General features: G+C 38.7%; 1 protein-coding gene across 9 annotated transcripts in view; it reads right to left on the bottom strand.

Annotated features, from left to right (window-relative positions):
• PJA2 (praja ring finger ubiquitin ligase 2) overlaps nucleotides 1-20,406 on the bottom strand; it is an 81,907-nt gene that overhangs the window by 46,345 nt on the left and 15,156 nt on the right. For 2 of the 9 annotated variants that reach the window (XM_075932036.1, XM_006128890.4), the window contains exons 2-3: nucleotides 12,517-12,717; nucleotides 7,320-8,376 (exon numbers count right to left, since the gene is read on the bottom strand). In XM_075932036.1, the coding sequence (XP_075788151.1) occupies nucleotides 7,320-8,376; nucleotides 12,517-12,715 (1,256 nt within the window). In that variant the 5' untranslated portion in view covers nucleotides 12,716-12,717. Of the gene's footprint in view, nucleotides 1-7,319; nucleotides 8,377-10,491; nucleotides 10,650-12,463; nucleotides 12,718-13,094; nucleotides 13,340-15,870; nucleotides 15,973-20,406 lie in introns of those variants that run through there. The other 7 variants (XM_075932038.1, XM_075932035.1, XM_006128892.4 and 4 more) reach the window with 7 other exon arrangements.

Raw genomic sequence — 20,406 nt, 5'->3', positions numbered from 1 at the left:
CTGATTGGCTGGAGGAGCCAGCAAGCTGGTTCTTGAGACAACAATAGCTGCAGGCTAGCTCCTCAACATCCACCAACATCCACCATACCTGTTCCTATATTACCTTGTTCCTGCTACTCCTGTCTGGCTCCCAGTCTTGCCTATGTCCTTCCCTGCCTCACTCCAATTCCTGACCTTCAGCTTGACAATGGCTTTGACTTATGACCATTGCCTTCGGTATGCCCCTGTGGGCTAGTATCCAGTTCCTACTCTCTGGTTTGACACTTAGCTTTGACTTCTACACCTGGTTCTGGCTTGACCCATGGCTCTGGTGTCTATTCAATGGCTTTAATGGGAAAATGTCAACATGAAACAAAATTGCAATCCCATCTGAAAAGTTTGAATCCACTAGTGTTACAAGCACAAAATATCACAGCAAAACCATTTAAATATTTGACACCATAGCAAACAGAAACATGTGGCCTTCCCAAGCCCTATGAAAGGGTGCTCATCAGTAACAGCAACAGCAGAACTGAGACCAAAGGAGGAAACAGTAAGCTGTATTTGTTATTTAACCCACCTGTGCTTACTACTTAAATGGTACATTTATTACCACTATCACTAAGACAACATTTACATGTATGTGATCTATATACTTTTCCCTCCTTACCATTTTACAGCAAAGAGACAGATTGCATCTTAAGAACACATGCTTAAGGTACATAAATGGAGTTCCTCCCCACATCTACAGTAGTAGCATGGTGCTTGAAAAAGGATATTCAACAATGTAACCTTCAAAATAAAATACAACTATTAACTCTACAATAAGAGTGGTTTGAGATGCTGTAGTCAGTGCAGATCCCATTCTAGCGTCATACACACCTGGATTTTTTTGCCTCCTTGTGATCTCATATTAGAGCATAAAGAGTGGGCTGGTCATAGCCCTCCCTCAATGCCCATGCAATTTAAAGCCTGTATAGCAGAGGACTCAGGAAAAACTGGGTTGAGAGTGGGTCAGGGAATGGACACTGAATACATCATCTCAAAGAACCTCACAGTTACTACAGGTGGGACATCCCTGGTCCAGCACCCTTAGGAACTGAGTGTCCCAAGCTACAGAGTTTGCCAGACCAGGGGAGGTCAAGGCTCCCCATCTTGGCTATCAGCCCTGCTCCCCACCACCGGCCAGGGCTTCGCTTCTACCTGTATCTGGGGCTCTGCTCCCCAATGCTGAGAGCGCCAGTCTGAGCTGGTCTCCCAGCCCCGCTGCCTCCGTCCGTGCTGGGACTATGCTCCATGCTGCCAGCCCCATTTCGCTCACCACCACACTGGCCCACTGCTGCCGGGGCTATGCTTCCCACCAGCAGCCCAGCCCCTGAATCTGGCCAACTGGACCCGTGAGTCCCAGATTTTAGAAGTTTAAACTACATAGGAAAAAAATTCAGCGTACTACATCTGTTAGTCTATAAGGTGCCACAGGTCTCCTTGTTGCTTTTGCAGATCCAGACTAACACGGCTACCCCTCTGATACTGTATTCTTGAGTGTTCATTAGTGTGCATACTCCCCAGATAACGATAATCAGGATTTCGGCTCTATCAAACAGATTCAAGTATTGCTATTTTAAAATTGACATCTGTCTTGGCAGTCATGTAGTTATATCAAGTGCACAATGTTTCACAAAAGTCTCCAGGGTTGCTCAGCATGGCTGGCTGACAAATTTCTGAGATCATCATATTTCTAAAAGAGCCCAGAGACATTTCCTGTGCCCTGATAGATGGTGCTTTGATATTTGGAGGAAGAGGGTTGCTGGTCAACTTGTAGCAGACAGAAACATATTATAAAATCCACCCTCAGATTCTGAGACAAAGGCAGCTTGACCTTTTAATGCACTATATTTGGCCAACACAAAGAGGTGTGAAGAAAATGAGGGGGGTACTCTTAGGTCCTGTTGATGAATAAAGCAGGGCCTTAAGAAGCTCCATACTTTGGAAGTGTCTTTCTCCTGGCATTAAGCACAGCCTTTGGTAGCATACTGACAAGATAACATACTAGTTTGGGTGGAATTCTGAAAGCCATTTTAAGGCTTAGCATGTGGTCTCATCACCACTTCACCCATGTGAAAGAATGGCAGAATGAGAACTTGCAGCTCACAGAGTCTCCATGCAGATGTGATAGCTCTGAAGACAGCAGTCCTAATATTGGAGATGATAGAGTAAACATTTCACTAATGGTTCAAATGAGTTATAAGAGAACATTAAGCTTCCACATGGAAACACAGTCTCAAACTAGATGTCAGATATGGAGAAAGTTCCTGAAGAATCTTGACATCACAGAGTGTGAAAGACCAAGTGTTTTTGTATTGCAGTGTGGCTGTCCGATATTGCTGCCAGGTAGACTTTAAGGGACCTGAAGGTTACTCCTCCTTGATTCAGAAGCAATACTGTAGTCAAGTATTTTGGCTACAAGGGACTCAACTGGGTTCATTCTGTACTGCCCATATGGAAAATCTTTACTTTGAAGAACATATCTTCTTGGTGGAGGGTTTCTGAATCTATAGAACTCTCTCCTGGATCTACAACGACCAGTTTTCAGTCTGGCTCTCAGATGCAATGGCTGTTGGTCCAGGTACAATATTTAACTCTCTTTCTGCCAGACTATTTCTGGACAGATGGGAAGGGATTGGGGAAGGGGGTTGGCAGGTCAGTTGATGGAGATGTGGAAATACAACCACACAGACAAACTAGTATCATGATGATCATAGCTCTGCCTTATCTGGTTTTAGATAACAATCCTAGCGATTGGTGGAAAGGCATAAGTCCTTATGCTTGGTACTATACACCATGTTGAAAAGGTCTACAATGCAAGTTTCCACTGGTAGAATAACAATTCCAGGATCTTTACTAAAATAAGACACACTTCACTTCTCTACAGAGGAAAAAGGACTGTAGGCTGTCTAGAATCCTACCTGCCACATGAGGCCACAACAGTTGTATCCCTAACTCACCCAGTAATATCGTCAATCTATCCAACTACACACTCAGCCCGGCAGAAGAGTCTGTCCTATCTCGGGGACTCTCTTTTTGCTCCACCACCCCCACAACATGACACAGTTCTGCAGTGACCTAGAAGCAACATTTTAATGGCTGACCTGGAACAATGCTTCCTCAGCTCTTGTCCACTAATGCCCTTTCTCTACCTACGCTATATTGATGACATCTTCATCATCTGGACCCATGGGAAGGAGACTCTGGAAGAATTCCACCACAATTTCAACAGCTTCCACCCCACCATCAACCTCAGCATAGACCAGTCCACATGGGAGGTCCACTTCCTGGGCACCACGGTACAAATAAATGATGGTCACATAAACACCACCCTATACCGAAAACCTACAGACAGCTATGCCTACTTTCATGCCTCTAGCTTCTATCCCGGACACACCACACGATCCATTGTCTACAGCCAAGCACTAAGGTACAACCACATTTACTCCAACCCCTCAGTCAGAGACCAACGCCTACAAGATCTTCACCCAGAATTCTTGAAACTACGATACCGATACAATGAAGTGAGGAAACAAACTAACAGAGCCAGACGTGTACCCAGAAGCTTCCTACTACAAGACAAGCCCAAAAAGGAAACCAACAGAACACCACTGGCCATCACCAACAGTCTTCAACTAAAACCTCTCATCATAAGTGATCTACGACCCATCCTGGACAACGATCCCTCACTTTCACAGGCCTTGGGAGGCAGGCCAGTCCTCACCCACAGACAACCCACCAACCTTAAGCAAATTCTCACCAGCAACTATACACCGCACCATAGTAACTCTAACTCAGGAACCAATCCATGCAACAAACCTCGGTGCAAACTTTGCCCACATATCTACACCAGCGACACCATCACAGGACCTAACCAGATCAGCCACACCATCACTGGTTCATTCACCTGCACATCTACCAATGTAATATATGCCATCACGTGCCAGCAATGCCCCTCTGCTATATATGTCGGCCAAACTGGACAATCTCTACGTAAAAGAATAAATGGACACAAATCAGGTATTAGGAATGGCAATGTACAAAAACGTGTAGGAGAACACTTCTATCTCCCTGGACACACAGTAGCAGATTTAAAGGTAGCCATCCTGCAGCAAAAAAACTTCAAGACCAGACTTCAAAGAGAAACTGCTGAGCTACAGTTCATCTGCAAATTTGACACCATCATTTTAAGATTAAACAAAGACCGTGAATGGCTAGCCAACGACAAAAGCAGTTTCTCCTCTCTTGGTGTTCACACCTCCACATCAGCTGCTAGAAGTGGGCCTCACCATCCCTGACTGAATTAACCTCGTTATCTCTAGCCTTATTCTTGCCTGCATATTTATACCTGCCTCTGGAAATTTCCACTACATGCATCTGACCAAGTGGGTCTTTACCCACAAAAGCTTATGCTCCAATACATCTGTTAGTGTATAAGGTGCCACAGGACTCCTTGTCGCTTTTACAGATCCAGACTAATATGATTACCCCTCTGATACATAATTCCAGGATTGATTTTGCAGTGACCACTCATTGCTGGTAACTAAATTCTTGCTATAGAAATCTGCTAGGTCACTGTTAACTTCCAATAAATGGAAAGCTATGAGAGTCATTTCATACTGACAGTCTGAAAATGGATGACTAAGTGAGTTCCTGCTTGTTTATACAGTGTGTAGCTGATATGTTGCATTCCATGATCTTCACCACTGTCTTTCAAAGGACTCGTAAGATCACTTTATAAGCCAACAAGCTGACTCTCAGTTTCATATTCATACATAGTTTCAGATTGTTCTGAGACCGGGAAATGTGCACTTACAGGTGGTCCATATCAGGGATGTTAAAATATGTTTATTTTTGTGAACATATAACCACTGGAAAATTTCAATGGTTACATGTTTATACACGGGAGGCTGGCAGAGCTCCCTGCTAGTGCCAGCTTGCCCCCAATCACCATGCTTCTGCCTCTTATACAGAGGCAGCAACATGGGGAAGTTGGGTTGGTGAGTGCCAGTATGCATGGGGAGCCGGCTATTAAGGGGCTCACACCTCCCAGGCGGCTGCACTGCCTGTCAGCCATGGGGAAGGGCAAGCCCTTTAAATAGAAGCAGCTGAAAGGGCTCACGTGTCCCAGGCAATGCACTAGCAGTGAGGCTCGGAGCAGCAAGGCCTTTAAATAGTAGTAATTGAAAGGGCTTGCAGCTCCCGTCTCCAGTTAACGTGATGCCTTGGAGCCATAGGGGAGGCATAAGCCCTTTCTACTCCTGCTATTTAAAGGCTCCATGCCTTCCATCCGAGGTTCCTCACCTTCCAGGGCTGCGCGTAACCATTTCAAAATTTTTTGAAGTGGTTCCCACTCAAAAATTATTGCACACTCCTTCTTTAGAAAGATCTTCAAGCTTGGCTTTTCTGGAGCCAGGCCCACTTTGAGACTGCTCCAGAAGATGGAGCTTCAGCCTCACGTTCTTCAACTTGCAGATGCTTTCAGAAAAGGAAAGGCAGACAAAGTACCTGGTTTAATGCAAGACTCTCTCAAGAAAAGTTACTTACTGTACCTGTCCTTAATTTGAACTAGCCCACTACTAGCCTGCAGTTTTGAGCCACTTGTGTTAAGAGTCCATACACAAGGTTATCTATGGGAAAATAGTTGTACAGGAGCATCTGCAAGCAACTTCTGTTGGACAAATGCTAGAACAGACAAGATAGTTCTGAACAACTTCAGAGTGCTTGAAGTATCATTAGAGAAAATTAGCCAGACCTCAAGTATAGTGAGTCAGCCATCAGCTAGAAATCCATCTTGCTGCCATGTTCAGCAGATGCCTCACCTTTTATGCTCAACTATGGGAGCGTGAAGCCACAGGGGACACATGCACAGCCTTAACAGATGCTATTTAAAAACCCTCATTTCACATGCATGAGGCACATCTGTATCTAGAGTGGGACCTACACAGACACACAACTGAAGAAGAATAACCGTTAGAGGTTATTCCCATCCACCTTCATATTAGTATTCCTCATAAATCCACCCAAAGGCATTATTTAAAAGGCTTGACCTTATGAATCCATTTTATAAGGCCTTGAAGATTTTATTCCCCCTTTCAATCAGTACTTCTTGCAATATTTTAGTTACAAGAATTTATGCAGGTAATTTTTTATACAGTATAGTAAATCCCTCATAAGTGGTAAAAACATGAACTGGTAAATGAGTCTGGCCAAGGAGCATAAAGTAGTAAAAAATTACAAGGCCAATTATATATTGAGAGAGAAGATTAGATCTGTGGTTCAATGCACTGAAAATTGCAATTGCTTTCCATTTCCATCTCTGAAAAAGATGTGTCATTTTGGCCATGTTGCTTCTTTGGGTAAAATTATGAAAAGCACTTAAGTCCCATTCACTTTTAATAGAATGAAAATGCTTTTGAAAAAATGTTACTCATAGTCACTCAATTCTTCATCTGCAACATGAGGATAATACCTACTTACAAGGAGCTTTATGAGCCACACTCTGATGGTAAAAAATGCCATGTGTGGCTCACAAGCAGCCGTCTGGCCACCCTTTTATATAGGTTACTACAGAGAACTTCAAAAAGGTCTCTTTATATTAGTGTTACATAGGCTTTCAAAAACAAAAAGCTTACTCCACCCAACTGCATTCCCACAAACCAATGTTCAAAATATTTTCTTTTGGAACGTAGGATGATAATCCATGTTTCTGAGGAGTCTCCTGGTATGTGGAGATCTTCATCTTACAGTACCCTTTGGGCTGAATGCAAAACGGACACATTAAAGCATAGCAAGAATGTCAGTTTTTCAGACATCTAAAACCAACTAATTCAATACACAATTTGTAGCAGCTAAGCCTCTCTCTCTCTGCATACCCTACATATCTTGTAAAATACATGCTTCTTCATCAGGAAATTACAGATAGTATTTACTTGTCATTATTGCAGTAATCTCTATCTACAAATTGCAGTATACAGAAAACGATACTTCAAGGAAGTTTTAAGTGATCAATTCTGACAAGTACAAATACTTTATACATTAATGGAAAGAAAAATGGTTGGTTAATAGTTTATAGCATTAAAAATCTCTGTATGAAATATGGCCTTTCTGGCATTCAGTACAGCAGCAGGTAATAAAATATCGCACCACAATTTGAGGAAGAAAAAGATGGTAACTCATGACAAGGTACTCAACATGTACTCATTTGCACTACCACCCCATATTTAAAGTTATTCAAGTTAGTACATTATTTTTACCACTTAAGATGATACATTAATGTAGGTATTAAATCTCACCTGTCTTCATCTTTACTGGAGCTAGGTAAATTCCTGGTGCAATCTTCAAATTCATCCCAGAAAGCACTATCATCTAGAACAGTTGTTTTTTCTTGAATGGTTACCTTTTTTTTAAGATCATTTTTTGTGTTCTTTTGAGCACTTTCATAGTCTCTTGGGTCAAAGAACATACTGGAATTCATTTTTTCCTTGCTGTTTCTCAAGATACATCCTCCACTGACTTGCTGTAGTTCCAAAATTTCACTCCTTCTAGTATTGCTTTTCTCTTCATCATCACTAGTAAGCTTTTTTCTATCCAACGGGTTTGTAGCATTTTGTTTTCTAATTTTAGGTCTCACTACCAGTTCAGGTGAATTTCCTTGGTCAGTCTTGTCGGCACTGATACCCAGTTCATTACAAATCTCTACAGATGCCCTTGCAACATCAGCTATAATTTTTCCCTGTTGTGTTTCACAATTGGCACTACCACTTATATTTTTTATTACAGCTTTATCTTCAGCAGATGATTTCTCAAATACCCTATTTTGAAGGCCAGAATCCAAGTCTATGATAGACTCTCTCATTGAAGGCACTGGCCCTGGTTCTTCAAAAACTTCTCTGGAAGTACAGTGATTAAAAGCAGATAATTGTGATTGTATGCCACTGAACGACTCTACCTCTTTCTCCAACTCAGAAAGCATGTGATCCAGAGTTTCCTGAAATAAGCCTTCTTCCTCTTTTGCTAAGGAAAGATCAACTTGTCCACCGTCGTCCTCTCCATCACTGCTATCTGGCTCATATGAGTCAATATTTACAAAAGCAATTCCATTCTGACCTTTCAGATCACTACACTTGCCAGAAATATACTCTGAACAGTCCTCGGGAATTTTATCAGGATTCATACTGCTTCTTGAAGTTTGGTTGCCTTCCAGATTGTAGCATGCTGGAGAATATGGTAATGCGTTTGTCTCGACTGTTTGCCTCAATACAGTTCTACAAACAGGAACTTCTGATCCACCATTCTGTAATGAAGGCTCGTCTGATAAAGCAGAGCAAACTTGAAGCAATGGACTGGGACCTTCATAGACAATTGCAAGAAAGAATACATTGGGGTGATCAAACTAGATATAAAATTTCTCATTAACAATGCTGGCTCATTAAAAAGCTGGCAGTTGACTAGAACAAAAGTGCAATTGAATGATCAGGTATAATTTACCACAGGTGGGCTTATGTACAGCAAATATCTGTGGTTGCATTTATTAACTAAGCCCAAATAAACAAACCTAAATGATACTATTTCAGCATCACTCAGAGAAGAAAGACTAAGTGTCCTAAGATAAAAACACATTTGCAGGAAGCCTCTTTAAATTGCTTTCTCACAATGGAAGTTTGGGATGAGAATTATAGGAATTTAGCATGTTTCAAAATTTAAGAAAATTAAAAATGTGCTGCTAATGATAAGACTACCCAGATACTAACTGGCTAAAATGCACATTCTGCAAGGATTTAAAAAAAGTCATTTATTAGTACTATAAAAATGGGATTTTTGCATAGGCGTATCTTTTATTAGCAAGCAAGAATGTCAGTCTTGATTTACAAGGAGAAATTAATAAGTAAATGTAAAAGCTCCAATTGGCAACAATGATTTTCACTGCGGTTAGGTTTAATAGTAAAAGTGAGGCTAGACTCCTTTGATGGTAACATGATAATGAACATCAAGAATGGCAGACTTTGAGAACTGAGGGGGAAAAACTAGAAAAAGGTTGAAGTAGTATAGCATCCAGTTAGTTTTGAAATGAACTGGGATCCAAATCTTCAGAAGTTTATATATTTTTCCACACCTCTGACTGGTGCACATGCAAATCAGGCTTGGCACATTTATATTCAAGTTAGCAATGGAAACCTCAAGATGCATGGAAAACTCAGTGAGTGCATTTAATGAATCACTGTGATATACATATATGCTTTCTGTGCTTCTATCTGAGAAAAGAGTTTTGAATAAAGAAGAATGAAATATGCATGGTTAAACAGATGTACTCCTGTATATTCTTTTTAAAAAATATAAGGAGTGATACAAATAGATAAGGTGTAAATTGTAAGAAAAAAAAAGCTCTCACTAATTAAATATGTTATGCAATGTGAAAATACATAAGCAAACAAGGGAAATGTGGTCCAGAGAAAATTACTATAACGTCATTACTCAACTGATTGAAAGAGTCCTCAAAAAGTACTGATCAGTGGCTTGTTGTCAAATAGGGAGAGCATATCTAGTGGAGTCCCACAGGGATCAGTTGTGGGTACAGTACAATTATGCTATAATTTAATTAAGTACTTGGATAATGAAATAGAGAGTATGTTGAAAAAATCTTCAGATGACACTAAGGTGGGAGGGAATAAAATCATCTTGGAGGACAGGTTTAAAATTCAAAATGACCTTGGCAAGTTGAATTGGTCTGAACAGAAGGATGTAGGATGGAAATCAATAAAAACAAGTGAAAAGTACTTCACTTGAGGAAGGAAAAATAATCAAATGCACAAATCAAAAAATAGGGAATAACTGTCTATATAGTACAGGTAGTCCCCGGGTTACGTACAAGATAGGGACTGTAGGTTTGTTCTTAAGTTGAATTTGTATGTAAGTCGGAACTGGTACATATTGTAGGGGAAACTCTAGCCAAACATTTGTCCAGAGCTCAGTTTTATTCTCCCACACCTCACTGCCCTCAGTCCTTTATTCTCAAGCTGAGGTGTCTGCTGATAAAAGCCGCTCCGCGTCTCCCTGGTCTGCTGGGGGGGGGGGCGGGGGGCGGGGGGCGCTAGCTTCGCGTCTCCCTGGTCTGCTGGGGGGAAGCAGCTAGTGCGGGGTTGCCTCACCCCATTTGTAAGTAGGGATCCGATGTAAGTCGGATCCATGTAACCTGGGGAATGCCTGTATTGCTGAAAGACTCACAAAGTTATAGAGGACCAAAACGGAGTAAGAGCTGTCAATATGATTTAGTTACAAAAAAGGCTAATATGACTCTGGGGAGTAATAATAGAGTATAGTATGTAAGACACAAAAGGTAATTGTCCTGCTCTTCTTGGTACTGATGAGACTCCAGTTCTAGACACTGCAATTTAAGCAAGACAGGGACAAACTTGAAAGAATCCAGAGGACAGCAACAAAAATAATAAAAGGTTTAGAAAACCTCACCTGTGAGGAAAGGTTGAAAAAAGTGGGCCTGTTTACTCTTGAGAAAAGAAGACCGAGGAGTCATCTGTTAAGTCTTCCAATATGTTAAGGGCTGTTAGAAAGGTGATCAATTGTTCTCCATGTCCACTGAGGGTAGGACAGGAAATAATGGGCTTAATCTACAGCAAGGGAGATTTAGGTTAGATATTAGGAAAAACTTTCTAACCATAGGGTAGTTAAGCTCTGGAACAGGCGGTCAGTGGACTCCTCATCACTGGAAGCTTTAAAAACCAAAGTTGGATAAACACGTGCCAGACATGGGCTAGATTTACTGGATCCTCCCACAGTACAAGGGGCTTGACATGACGACTGCCCTACATTTCTATTATAAAAATTAAGATAGATACTTGGGATACTTGTATCATATAGGATTCAAATTTCTGCAGTAACTTGTATTTAGGTGGCACAGATAATGTCACCTCTAATTATAATCGTCCAATATTTTTGTTTCTCTCTTAAGTGTTGTCTGAAAATAGACATGGCATGTCAGAATGGATAAGTTGATAGCCCTTTCATTTCTGGAACAGAATGATGTAGTTTCTCCACACTAGAATTTGGGCTTATATGTCATGTTGTTGCTGCAATATTGAAAGGATACTGTACTGTTAGAATGACCATCTTATAAGAAACATTAAACTGAAGCAATTTCCATCTATCTCTTGTGATTGTTTAAGTTGATATTGAAGAGGGCATGGAATTTACCAGGGAAAAACACCTATGTTTTGGTCAGTACTCCCAGTATAAAATGAGACTCAGCTTGGAAATATGCAAGCTCATACATCTAGGAATAAAATAATCCAAAACATAAATAATCAGTGACAGGGAAAAACATGTAAAGTAGATATGTCAAGAAGAGACTTAAGGCACAGCACATGACTATTAGACATAAGTTTAAAAGACAATAAAGCAGCAAAAAAGTCAATGAAATTTTGAGCTACATCTATAAACAAGTCACATCACTGAACAGGGAAGTAATATTTATTTTACCATCTACCGCCTCTGAATACCCAAAAATGTTAAATGTGGCCACTTTATTATAGTTACAAACTAAAGTGAGTTGAGACAAAAAAACAATAAAAATAGTCATGGGATTAGCACTGATTTACCAGATAATTAAAATGAAAATAGGGTAAATATTTGCATACAACTGAACATTTAAAAGAGGTATACAAAAAGGTGAACAGGAATTTCTTAGCATAATAAAAAAGGTTTCATGAATAATGGAATGAAATTATGTGAAGATTTTACAAAAAAGTGAGGGTTTTTTTGCTTGTGGAATCGTCTCTTAAATGTTCCCATTACTTGGAACATTTAAGATTAGACTTTTAAAAACATGTATTACTCTACAATAGACTCAAAAGGGAAAGAACTATACACATGATCTAACCAGTCATTTTGAATTTCTAGATTCCATTATTCTAAAATGCTACTTTAACCTCATGAACTACTGATGAAGTTAAAAATTAGCATACAAAGAAAAACTGAATATTCATGGGAACAAAGGGAAAATAATGACCATTTGCTATTTCAATATTTCTTTTTCTCCCTCATTTTTCTTCTAAATACTCATACATTGTCAAATCATTTTCGGGTGTAACTCTGCTCAGTCAACTGACTTACATGATGGAACAATTTGGCTCATTTGTTTTGTTTTCTAGTTCTATTTGAGGCAGCATATAAACACTAGGTATTTTCCTCTTACATGGGAATTAAAAAATATGGTAAAATTAGTAAATATGGTAAAATTTCTGTGACTTATTTAAGGTTTCAATTACATATTTTATAAGATTTTATTAAACCTCTCGTTATGGTACTTTATTTTATCAATTAAATTTAAACATTTCAAGATAAATACCACTTCTCATTAAACTTCAATATTAAGTTTTTTGCTTAAGAACATATGAATTAAATAAAACATTCTCTACATTTATACCTCCCTTCCCGCCAAAAGGAAAATGTCTCTGTTTGAAATTACAGAGCACGCACATAAGGACTTCTCTTTTTGAACATCGTCTAATTCTAATCCTTCACATTCTCCATTCTGTTGGCTTGAATTGCTGTCTTGATTCATCAAAGATGGTCTAAAACTGACGTACGCATGTCTCCTTCCATATCTTCTCCCTGTAATGGTCTGATATCCTCCTGCTGGTTTGGGCCAGGAAGGTTTGCCAGCTTCTTGACCCATTGCTACAAGAGATAAAGCAGGAAAAACTGAATCCATTAGATAAAAGTGATGAGAAAACAAAATCCATTCCCTCCCCTCCACGCTTTGATGCAAGGTAGATTTCTTTGAGTAAGCAATCATTTTCCACTATAAATTTCCCACTTTTCCTCTTTAAAATGTTCAGGTGCATGGTCATGAAGATTTTTTTTTAATCTATGTATATATTCACCCATATACACACAATCATAAGCCCATTCGTTCATATGCCAACCTCTGCCCCTTCCCCAAGTTAAAAAAAAACTGTAAAATCACAATGACCCTTCATAAGCCAACTCTATACTGACAGTTTGCAAACTTCCAGTCAGAACAAGCCACTGGCATATCGGAACATTTTGTTTACCTGGAGCATCTGCAGGCATGCAGTGCTGCAGCTCTCATTCTCTGTGATTCACCATGTCTGGCCAGCCGGAGCGTCAGGAAGTGGTAGCCAGCACATCCCTTCGCCCGCGCCACTTCCCATTGGCTACGAATAGTCAATGGCACTCACTGGGAGTTGAGCTGCTCTGTGCCTGCAGACACTCCAGGTACTAAAACGTCCCGGCACACCAGTGGTTTGCCCTGCTGGGCTAGGAACTCACTACCTCCCTTAAAGTTAAAAAAAATAGTAAAATGCAATGACATAAGCAGATGTGTCTTTACAGCGTCATTTTTTACCAAAAAAATTGGCTTATGATTAAATATATGGTAATCAGTCAAGACTAACAACTTACATTTTAGTTCTTTTGATGCTAAAGGCATATAAAACTATACTTAATCAGACTTTTCTCCTTATTTTAAATAATATTTATTGATTAGAGTCTGTCAGGAAAAAAGAGACTCTGCAGTAAATAAAAGCTTAAAAAACTAATACTAGGCCAAATTAATCTCTAGTGTAGTTCAAAAGAAAATCAGGAATTAGAAATAGGGAATAGAGAAAAAATTACTGTAAAACTATCATTCCTCAGCCTTTTCATATCTCTGTATGACATGAATGCCTCCATCTAGAATGCTCAGCACCATAAAAATCAGAGGGTGATTATTTGATAAGACACCCAAAGCACTGCAGAGCCCAGGAAACTCTTTTCAACTGTACATGTTCCAAAAGATTATTTTTCTGTGAATTTTTCCTTTAAAACTTTATTTATCCGTTTAAATTTTTCCACATTATCAATCTTATAAATTAAAATAGGAGTATATATTAGGGTAATGTTGTTGCTCATAAGTCAATAAGGAGAAATAAATATTTAAGGCACGGGAAAGTGGGGAGGGAACTTGTTATCTTCAGAATGGATGGAAGCACCAAAGACCGCTTTAATTCAGACTTATTTAGAACATATACAGGTTGAACCTCTCTAGTCCAGCACCCTCGAGACCTGACTGGTGCTGAATCAGAGAATTGGCTGAACCATAAAAGGTCAATATTGTGTAGCTGCATTATTTCACTGGTTCCTGGGCACTTAGAGGACTTATGGAGGGAAAACAGAGCTAAATACAAGCACAGAACACTTACGACATGTCTACACAGCTAAAGTCAAAATAAGCTAAACCACTTAAGCTATGCAGTTGACACAGCTCAAGTCGAAATAGCTTATTTTAGCTTTTGGCACGGTCTACACAGCAGGAAGTCCAAGAAAGAACACTATTCCTCCGACTTCCCTTACTTCTCGTAAAATGAGGGTTACAACAGAGTAAGATGTCCTCCAGCTTGACATTATACCAAAATAAATGCTTGTAGTGTAGACACAGACTATGTCATTTCAGAATAACTATAGTTATTCTGGAATAACACTGCTGTGTAAATGTACCCTTAGAGCCAGGACTGGTGGTTGTACACAAATTTTATAGACTGTGGGAAACTTGGCCACATCCATGATAATTGGACATCTGGCTAACTAAAATCATGCCAGGCCTTGGATATTGTCAGACCAGAGAGTGCCGAACTAGAAAAGTCCAACCTTTACTTATTTTTCAGAAGAAAACATGAAACAGCTTTGCTGAAAGAACAGTCTACATTTATTTAATGTAGATAAAAAAGGGTTCAGAAGTTACAGTAGCACACTAATCAGAAGAAAAGTTTATATAAAGTGTCAGTTAACTTAACATTTTGTCATAAAGGTGTAATATATGCTACACAATTAGAATTAAGAAAAATGTTAAGAACAACCGAAGTGCACATCCAGTATTTCTTAAGTGCTGATTTAAGAATTGCCTCAAAGAGAAAAAAAAAATTACTTGCATGAGCGAGGTCAGACAACCACTGTCAAAGGGCAAAACTGAACACTGCACAACCCACTCAAAGAAGTTTTACCACAAGCTCAAATACTGTTGGGCTTATTTTTAACTGTAACAACACAAAAGTTAGTTACTCTCTGGTTTGGGAAAAATATCAGTAGCCAAACCACATTTTCTACAATAAACATTACAGGGTAGTAATGGATTCTTTGCTTTAGGTAACTTCACTAAGCACAGCCATGCAAGGTAATAATCTATGTGATATCTTAGTATGGTTAACAAGAGCAATGCTAAATGAGTCCTACTGACTTTACCAAGAAGATACAGTTGAAGGCATAGGAAAAATGCTGATATAGTAGATAATACAAAAGTTTCTGGTGCAATGTTAATTTCAGATGCAGTCTGCCTGTGGTAGAAGTGCTGGCATTCAGTAATTTCCTCAATTAACGTAATTAAAAGTCTAGTACTTCAGAGGTTCAACGCTTTCTTTGAGGGTCAACGTAAGCAATTTTTCTAGTCCATAGGTCATCTTTAACTTGGCTGGTTAGTCAATTAACACTAGCTTTTGTAATCTTGAAAGTCAATAAAATGTCAATGGGGCAAGGATGAGAAGGAGATTAGTGTTTCTGAGAGCTCACATTCACAAACAGTAAATATTTTTGTAGTTCAAATGGAAGTTTTATTTTTTTCAAGCTTGTTTAAAAATCATGCTTAGTTCAGTGAACACAAGCAGCATAAAGTTGTTTGTTTAAACATACAATGCCACTGATACCAGGGAGAAAACATATGCACTCAAGCAGTTTTTCCACTACCAAAGTTAGTACCTCTATAACGTCAGTCAGGAATGGTACAAATGCATAGGTAGTAGCATAAATATTGAGAAGATTGAATGCTGGTGTTTTTACCTCTTTCATAAAAACCCGCATAGTTGCTGATGTGTGTAAAATTTTGCCAACCCAATTACACCAAAGGAGGCAATTCTTTTTTCCCCCAAGCACGATGAAGCCAGAGGCTGCACTTAGGAAAAATGTGGAGAGACGAAAAAAAAAAGAAAAATTATATTTTTTCCTGGTGCTTCTCTCAACTAAGATATCACCCTTTAAAACTTTTATTTGAAGAAATGAATATAGAACGACTATTATAAACTAAGGACTACAGCTTCTACTAAAAGCTGTAGATATGTCAATATTCTCAAAAACGAACTATTGATTTTAAAGTGTAATCTAGGTACTAGAAGTTTTTCTGTGGAAAAAATGATTCTATTGTTTTCAGTATTAAAAGTCAAACTTTTAATAAAATTTACGTTGAACACACACACACAGCGCATGCAAAGTAAATATTAATGGAATAATTTCATATAAATTAGGAACTTTGTTACAACGCATCTATAAAGCGCCTTAAAGAAAAACCAGGTTGAGCATCAATTACAGATTGATAAATATAATATACTATTCAGGTCAGGTTGGGAAAGATATAAATTTGGAAGACACTGGGAGATTTTCTTTCAATTTAAGGACTGCTCTTGTGTTTGAACATCATCTTTAAGAAAGGCATTATTGAGTTTGGATCTTGTTACCTGTGCTTTTTCTGACAAGTTATATAAAGCAAACAACATATTAAATAAACTATTTAAATAAGGAATCATTTTATTATTTATGCTTCATTACTGAAGACATTATTTATGCTTCATTAACGGAGAGCCATTAGGGGTGACCTAGTCTCACTTTGGAGCAGTATTTCAACTTACATATACTTTAATCTACGTTAAAACTCATGAAACTTGATATGAGTTTATGAGAATTCCTGAAGACAGAGACAGATATTCAGGATAATTTCCTCTGCCTATTTTTCAGAGCTGAAGTGACTTTAGCATTCAGGGAAGGTACTAAATCAGAAGTCATGGAAGCTGGGGTCCTCTGTTTATCTAGTGATGTGCAGCATGAACAGTGCAAAGAGCCAACTTCCCTATACTTTTCTCTTAATATGCCTTAATTCTGCTCTGTGATGGGCCTCTTCTAGGGATTACATCAGGCCTGGGCAAAATATGGCCCGGGGGCCACTACCTGGCCTCTGGAGTGCAAACTGTACATTCTAGGGATGTTGAATTTAGATTAATCAGCTAACTGAATAGTTGATGCAACATGCAGAGACTATTCGATTAGTTGATAAAGGCCCACGGGCCCCAGAGCTGTTGTTGCACTTCAAAGGCAAAAGCACTGCAGGGAGCACAGAGCCAGTGGGGGATTCAACATTCCCCCATTGCTCGCAGGCCCCACGCAGCGTGCCACTTTGAAGCACCCTTTCTTTTCCCCTCCACCTCCACCTTGCTGCCTCTTTCTGATAGAGGCAGCAGGGGAGGAAAGGAGTGATTCATGTCTCAATTATTGAATAAGCATTTGCTTATCCAATAGTCGTTCACATCCCTAGTGCATTCTAGGGAAATGGAAAGAAATATTCCCTCGTCTCTGACCATGGAATATCAAATAAGACATTCTGTGACAGGCTCATTCTCAGAGGAAGAGTCAGACTGCATTAACTGATAGACTCTAGTGTAGCTTTAACAACAGATTGATATTAATTAATAAGTTACCAATCTTTTAGATCATAGTCATCAATAAACATTTGGTCTTCCCAGGGCTACAGAATCAGGAATATCATCATCAGTATCATTAGAATAACAAATCCTAGAAGCACAACAAATTGCAGTACATCACAAGTCCATTTACTAACAAATCCATTATTCAGGTAAACAATTCCACAAGTACTACAATACAAGAGTAAACAGAGAGAGTGCAAAATGTTTACTCCTACAATTGGCACCAACCACTTATAGCTCACATTTCATATCGTCTGCTATGGGACCCTGAAAGGTTAGTTGTCTTATCTCACGGTCATCCTGAGGCTCTCTGTACATTCCTCCTCCATCATTACGCTAGCCAGGCAACATATTTTTACTCTGAGTTATGCTTATGCCTGCTAAGGTTCATGCATATGAGTTAGGATTTTAACCAGTTTTCCTTATTCCAATTTCTATACCACTAATTTATGGGTGCCCCATTTCTCACTGGCTACCCGCTTAAATTTCCCTTATTCTCATTAATACCTGTCAATGTATTACCATAGCATCTTGAAGTTATTACAGAATCCCAAAAAATGTTATCGGGCATATTGTGATATTAACTAAGACATTTCAGCATATTTTCCAGAGCATTGTCAGTTTCCAGATTAGCAGCACTTAATACATCTTCTACTATAATCTTACACTTTATTGGTATAGGGTTAATGGGAAATATACTGCAATGTATCAGCTTTACATGCAACACAATTATATACATTAGTGGACAAACATTGATAGTGGTATTTCATTTTTAAATGGAGTTTCTAGTGGTTGGTAAACTGTTTTTAACTGGTTGTTGCCACTGGATGAAAACATGAATATGTTGGTGCTTTCTAATCTTTTATTCTGCTGGTGTGTACCTATCCATAACTTGGGATGGTTTATACAGTTGACAATTGTGGTTGAAAAAAAATAGGTATAGTATTACTCAATTGAGGCTTATTTTTTCGTATTTCTTGATATGGTGACTATATTATAATCCTTCCTGCCATACAACACAAACAATCATCATTATCACACTACCTTGGACAATTCTTTTTAATCCAATTTTCATTCACAAAAGTCTTGCTAATACTTCATCTGCTCTATCTAATAACTTATTCATGTTTGTTCCACTTAGGCCTTGTCATTACTAATATCAATTAAATGCATGTTCTTTCTAGGAATTATTTTAGCTGTAATTTCAACAGCAGTATTGGTGCAAGAAAGGTTATGGGTACTTCGTTTTGTTAATTCTTGACAGTCTGGGTTACTAAGGATAACAATTTCATTTTCAAACATAGGTACAAGAAAGATTATCGTATGTATTTTTGGCATAAAACAGAAATTTAGAATTTTGACGAAACACATACTATGACCATTATAAACTAATCTTTTTTATTTGTAACTCCACAATATTGCCCCTCTCCACTGTAGGTTTCATGCTTCATGGGATATTTCCATTTGGTCAGTTTCATTGGACATGACACTGTTGCTGAGTTAGTTTGCAGTACATTTCGTAAGTACCCTTTTGCCTGGCCACACAGTGGGGGTTTGTTACTTCATACGCATTACACCAACAAATCCACTGACGCCCTGTCAAAAGGAACAGGAAATCTGTGGGACAAACCATGTTTGGGGACTTGTCTGCATCTTCTCCAGAAATATACAACGCCTGATCCAGAAGCCAGTGAAGTCAATGGCAAGATTCTCATAAATTTCTGTGGCTCTGGGTAAGGCTCATAATACAGGGTTTGCCATTAAATGCTTTTCAGTAATAGGAAAGAACGCCTCCTAAAAAGTCCATTATTAGACTTTTGTTAACACAAAATAAAAGGAGTTTTGGTTTAAAGGAGTTTTATTAGCACAAAAGAAAAGAAGTTGAAGTGTAAAAGTAGAGAAAACTTGCTTCCTTGCTAATAGGCAGGAACCACATTTTCCCTGAAATGGTTTGTCCAGAAAAGGTTATTTTTTTTCCCTTCCTGTCAAAGAAGATTATTGTAATACAAGTTTCCCCTATTTACACTTTCAGAAAAAATATTTCTATAATCCAATATCCTACCAGATTACATTAACACATTTCCTTTTCCTCTTCTTAGCAGGTGAAACTCCATTTTGATGAACAGAGATTTTTAGTACCAAGTGACAAAAAGAACTTAAAAAAACATAGAAATGCTCCAATATCAGATTATCAGTACCCTTATAAACACTGTCGCATTACATTTCTAGAATGTCTAACACAATTCAAGATAAATATAGGCTACATCTCTCTACTCCAGCAACATCTGTGGTCCATCATGATTTTAGTTAGCCTGATGTCCACTTATCATAGTTGGGTCAAGTTTCCCACGGTCCCATAAAATTTGTTTACACACACCAGCCCTAGCTTCCAGTCTTCTTTGCTGTTATTTAGCTCTAATTTACCTGTAAATGTCTTCTAAGAGCCCAGTAAATAATAGAAGTGTTAATAATGCTACTAGACAATATTGATTTCTCATGGTCTGTCAAATTCTCTGGCTTGGCACCGTTCAGGTCCCAAGGGTGCCAGACTGGAGAGGTTCAACCTATGGTCTATATATGTGATGCAATCAAGTTACATGAGCTCAGCATTTATCGTCAGTGTTATTAAATACATGAACATTACATTCATCTCACTGCTTTCCTACCGCACATTTTAACCCCAAAGTACAAATTCACATTCACTGATCATTACAGTTTTTCTCCCCTATGATTAATTCATTTGGCAGTCATGCACTTTTTATCTAAGTGAACTGCAAAATAATTGAACTTTTGTATAATCCTAAATTTGTCCCAAAATAATCACCAGAGAGACTTACAATACATC

Source organism: Pelodiscus sinensis, chromosome 6 (genome assembly GCF_049634645.1).
Source record: "Pelodiscus sinensis isolate JC-2024 chromosome 6, ASM4963464v1, whole genome shotgun sequence".
NCBI classification, from domain to species: Eukaryota; Metazoa; Chordata; order Testudines; family Trionychidae; genus Pelodiscus; species Pelodiscus sinensis.
Note: the sequence above shows the minus strand (reverse complement) of the source record. Positions and strands in the feature narration are given on the sequence as shown.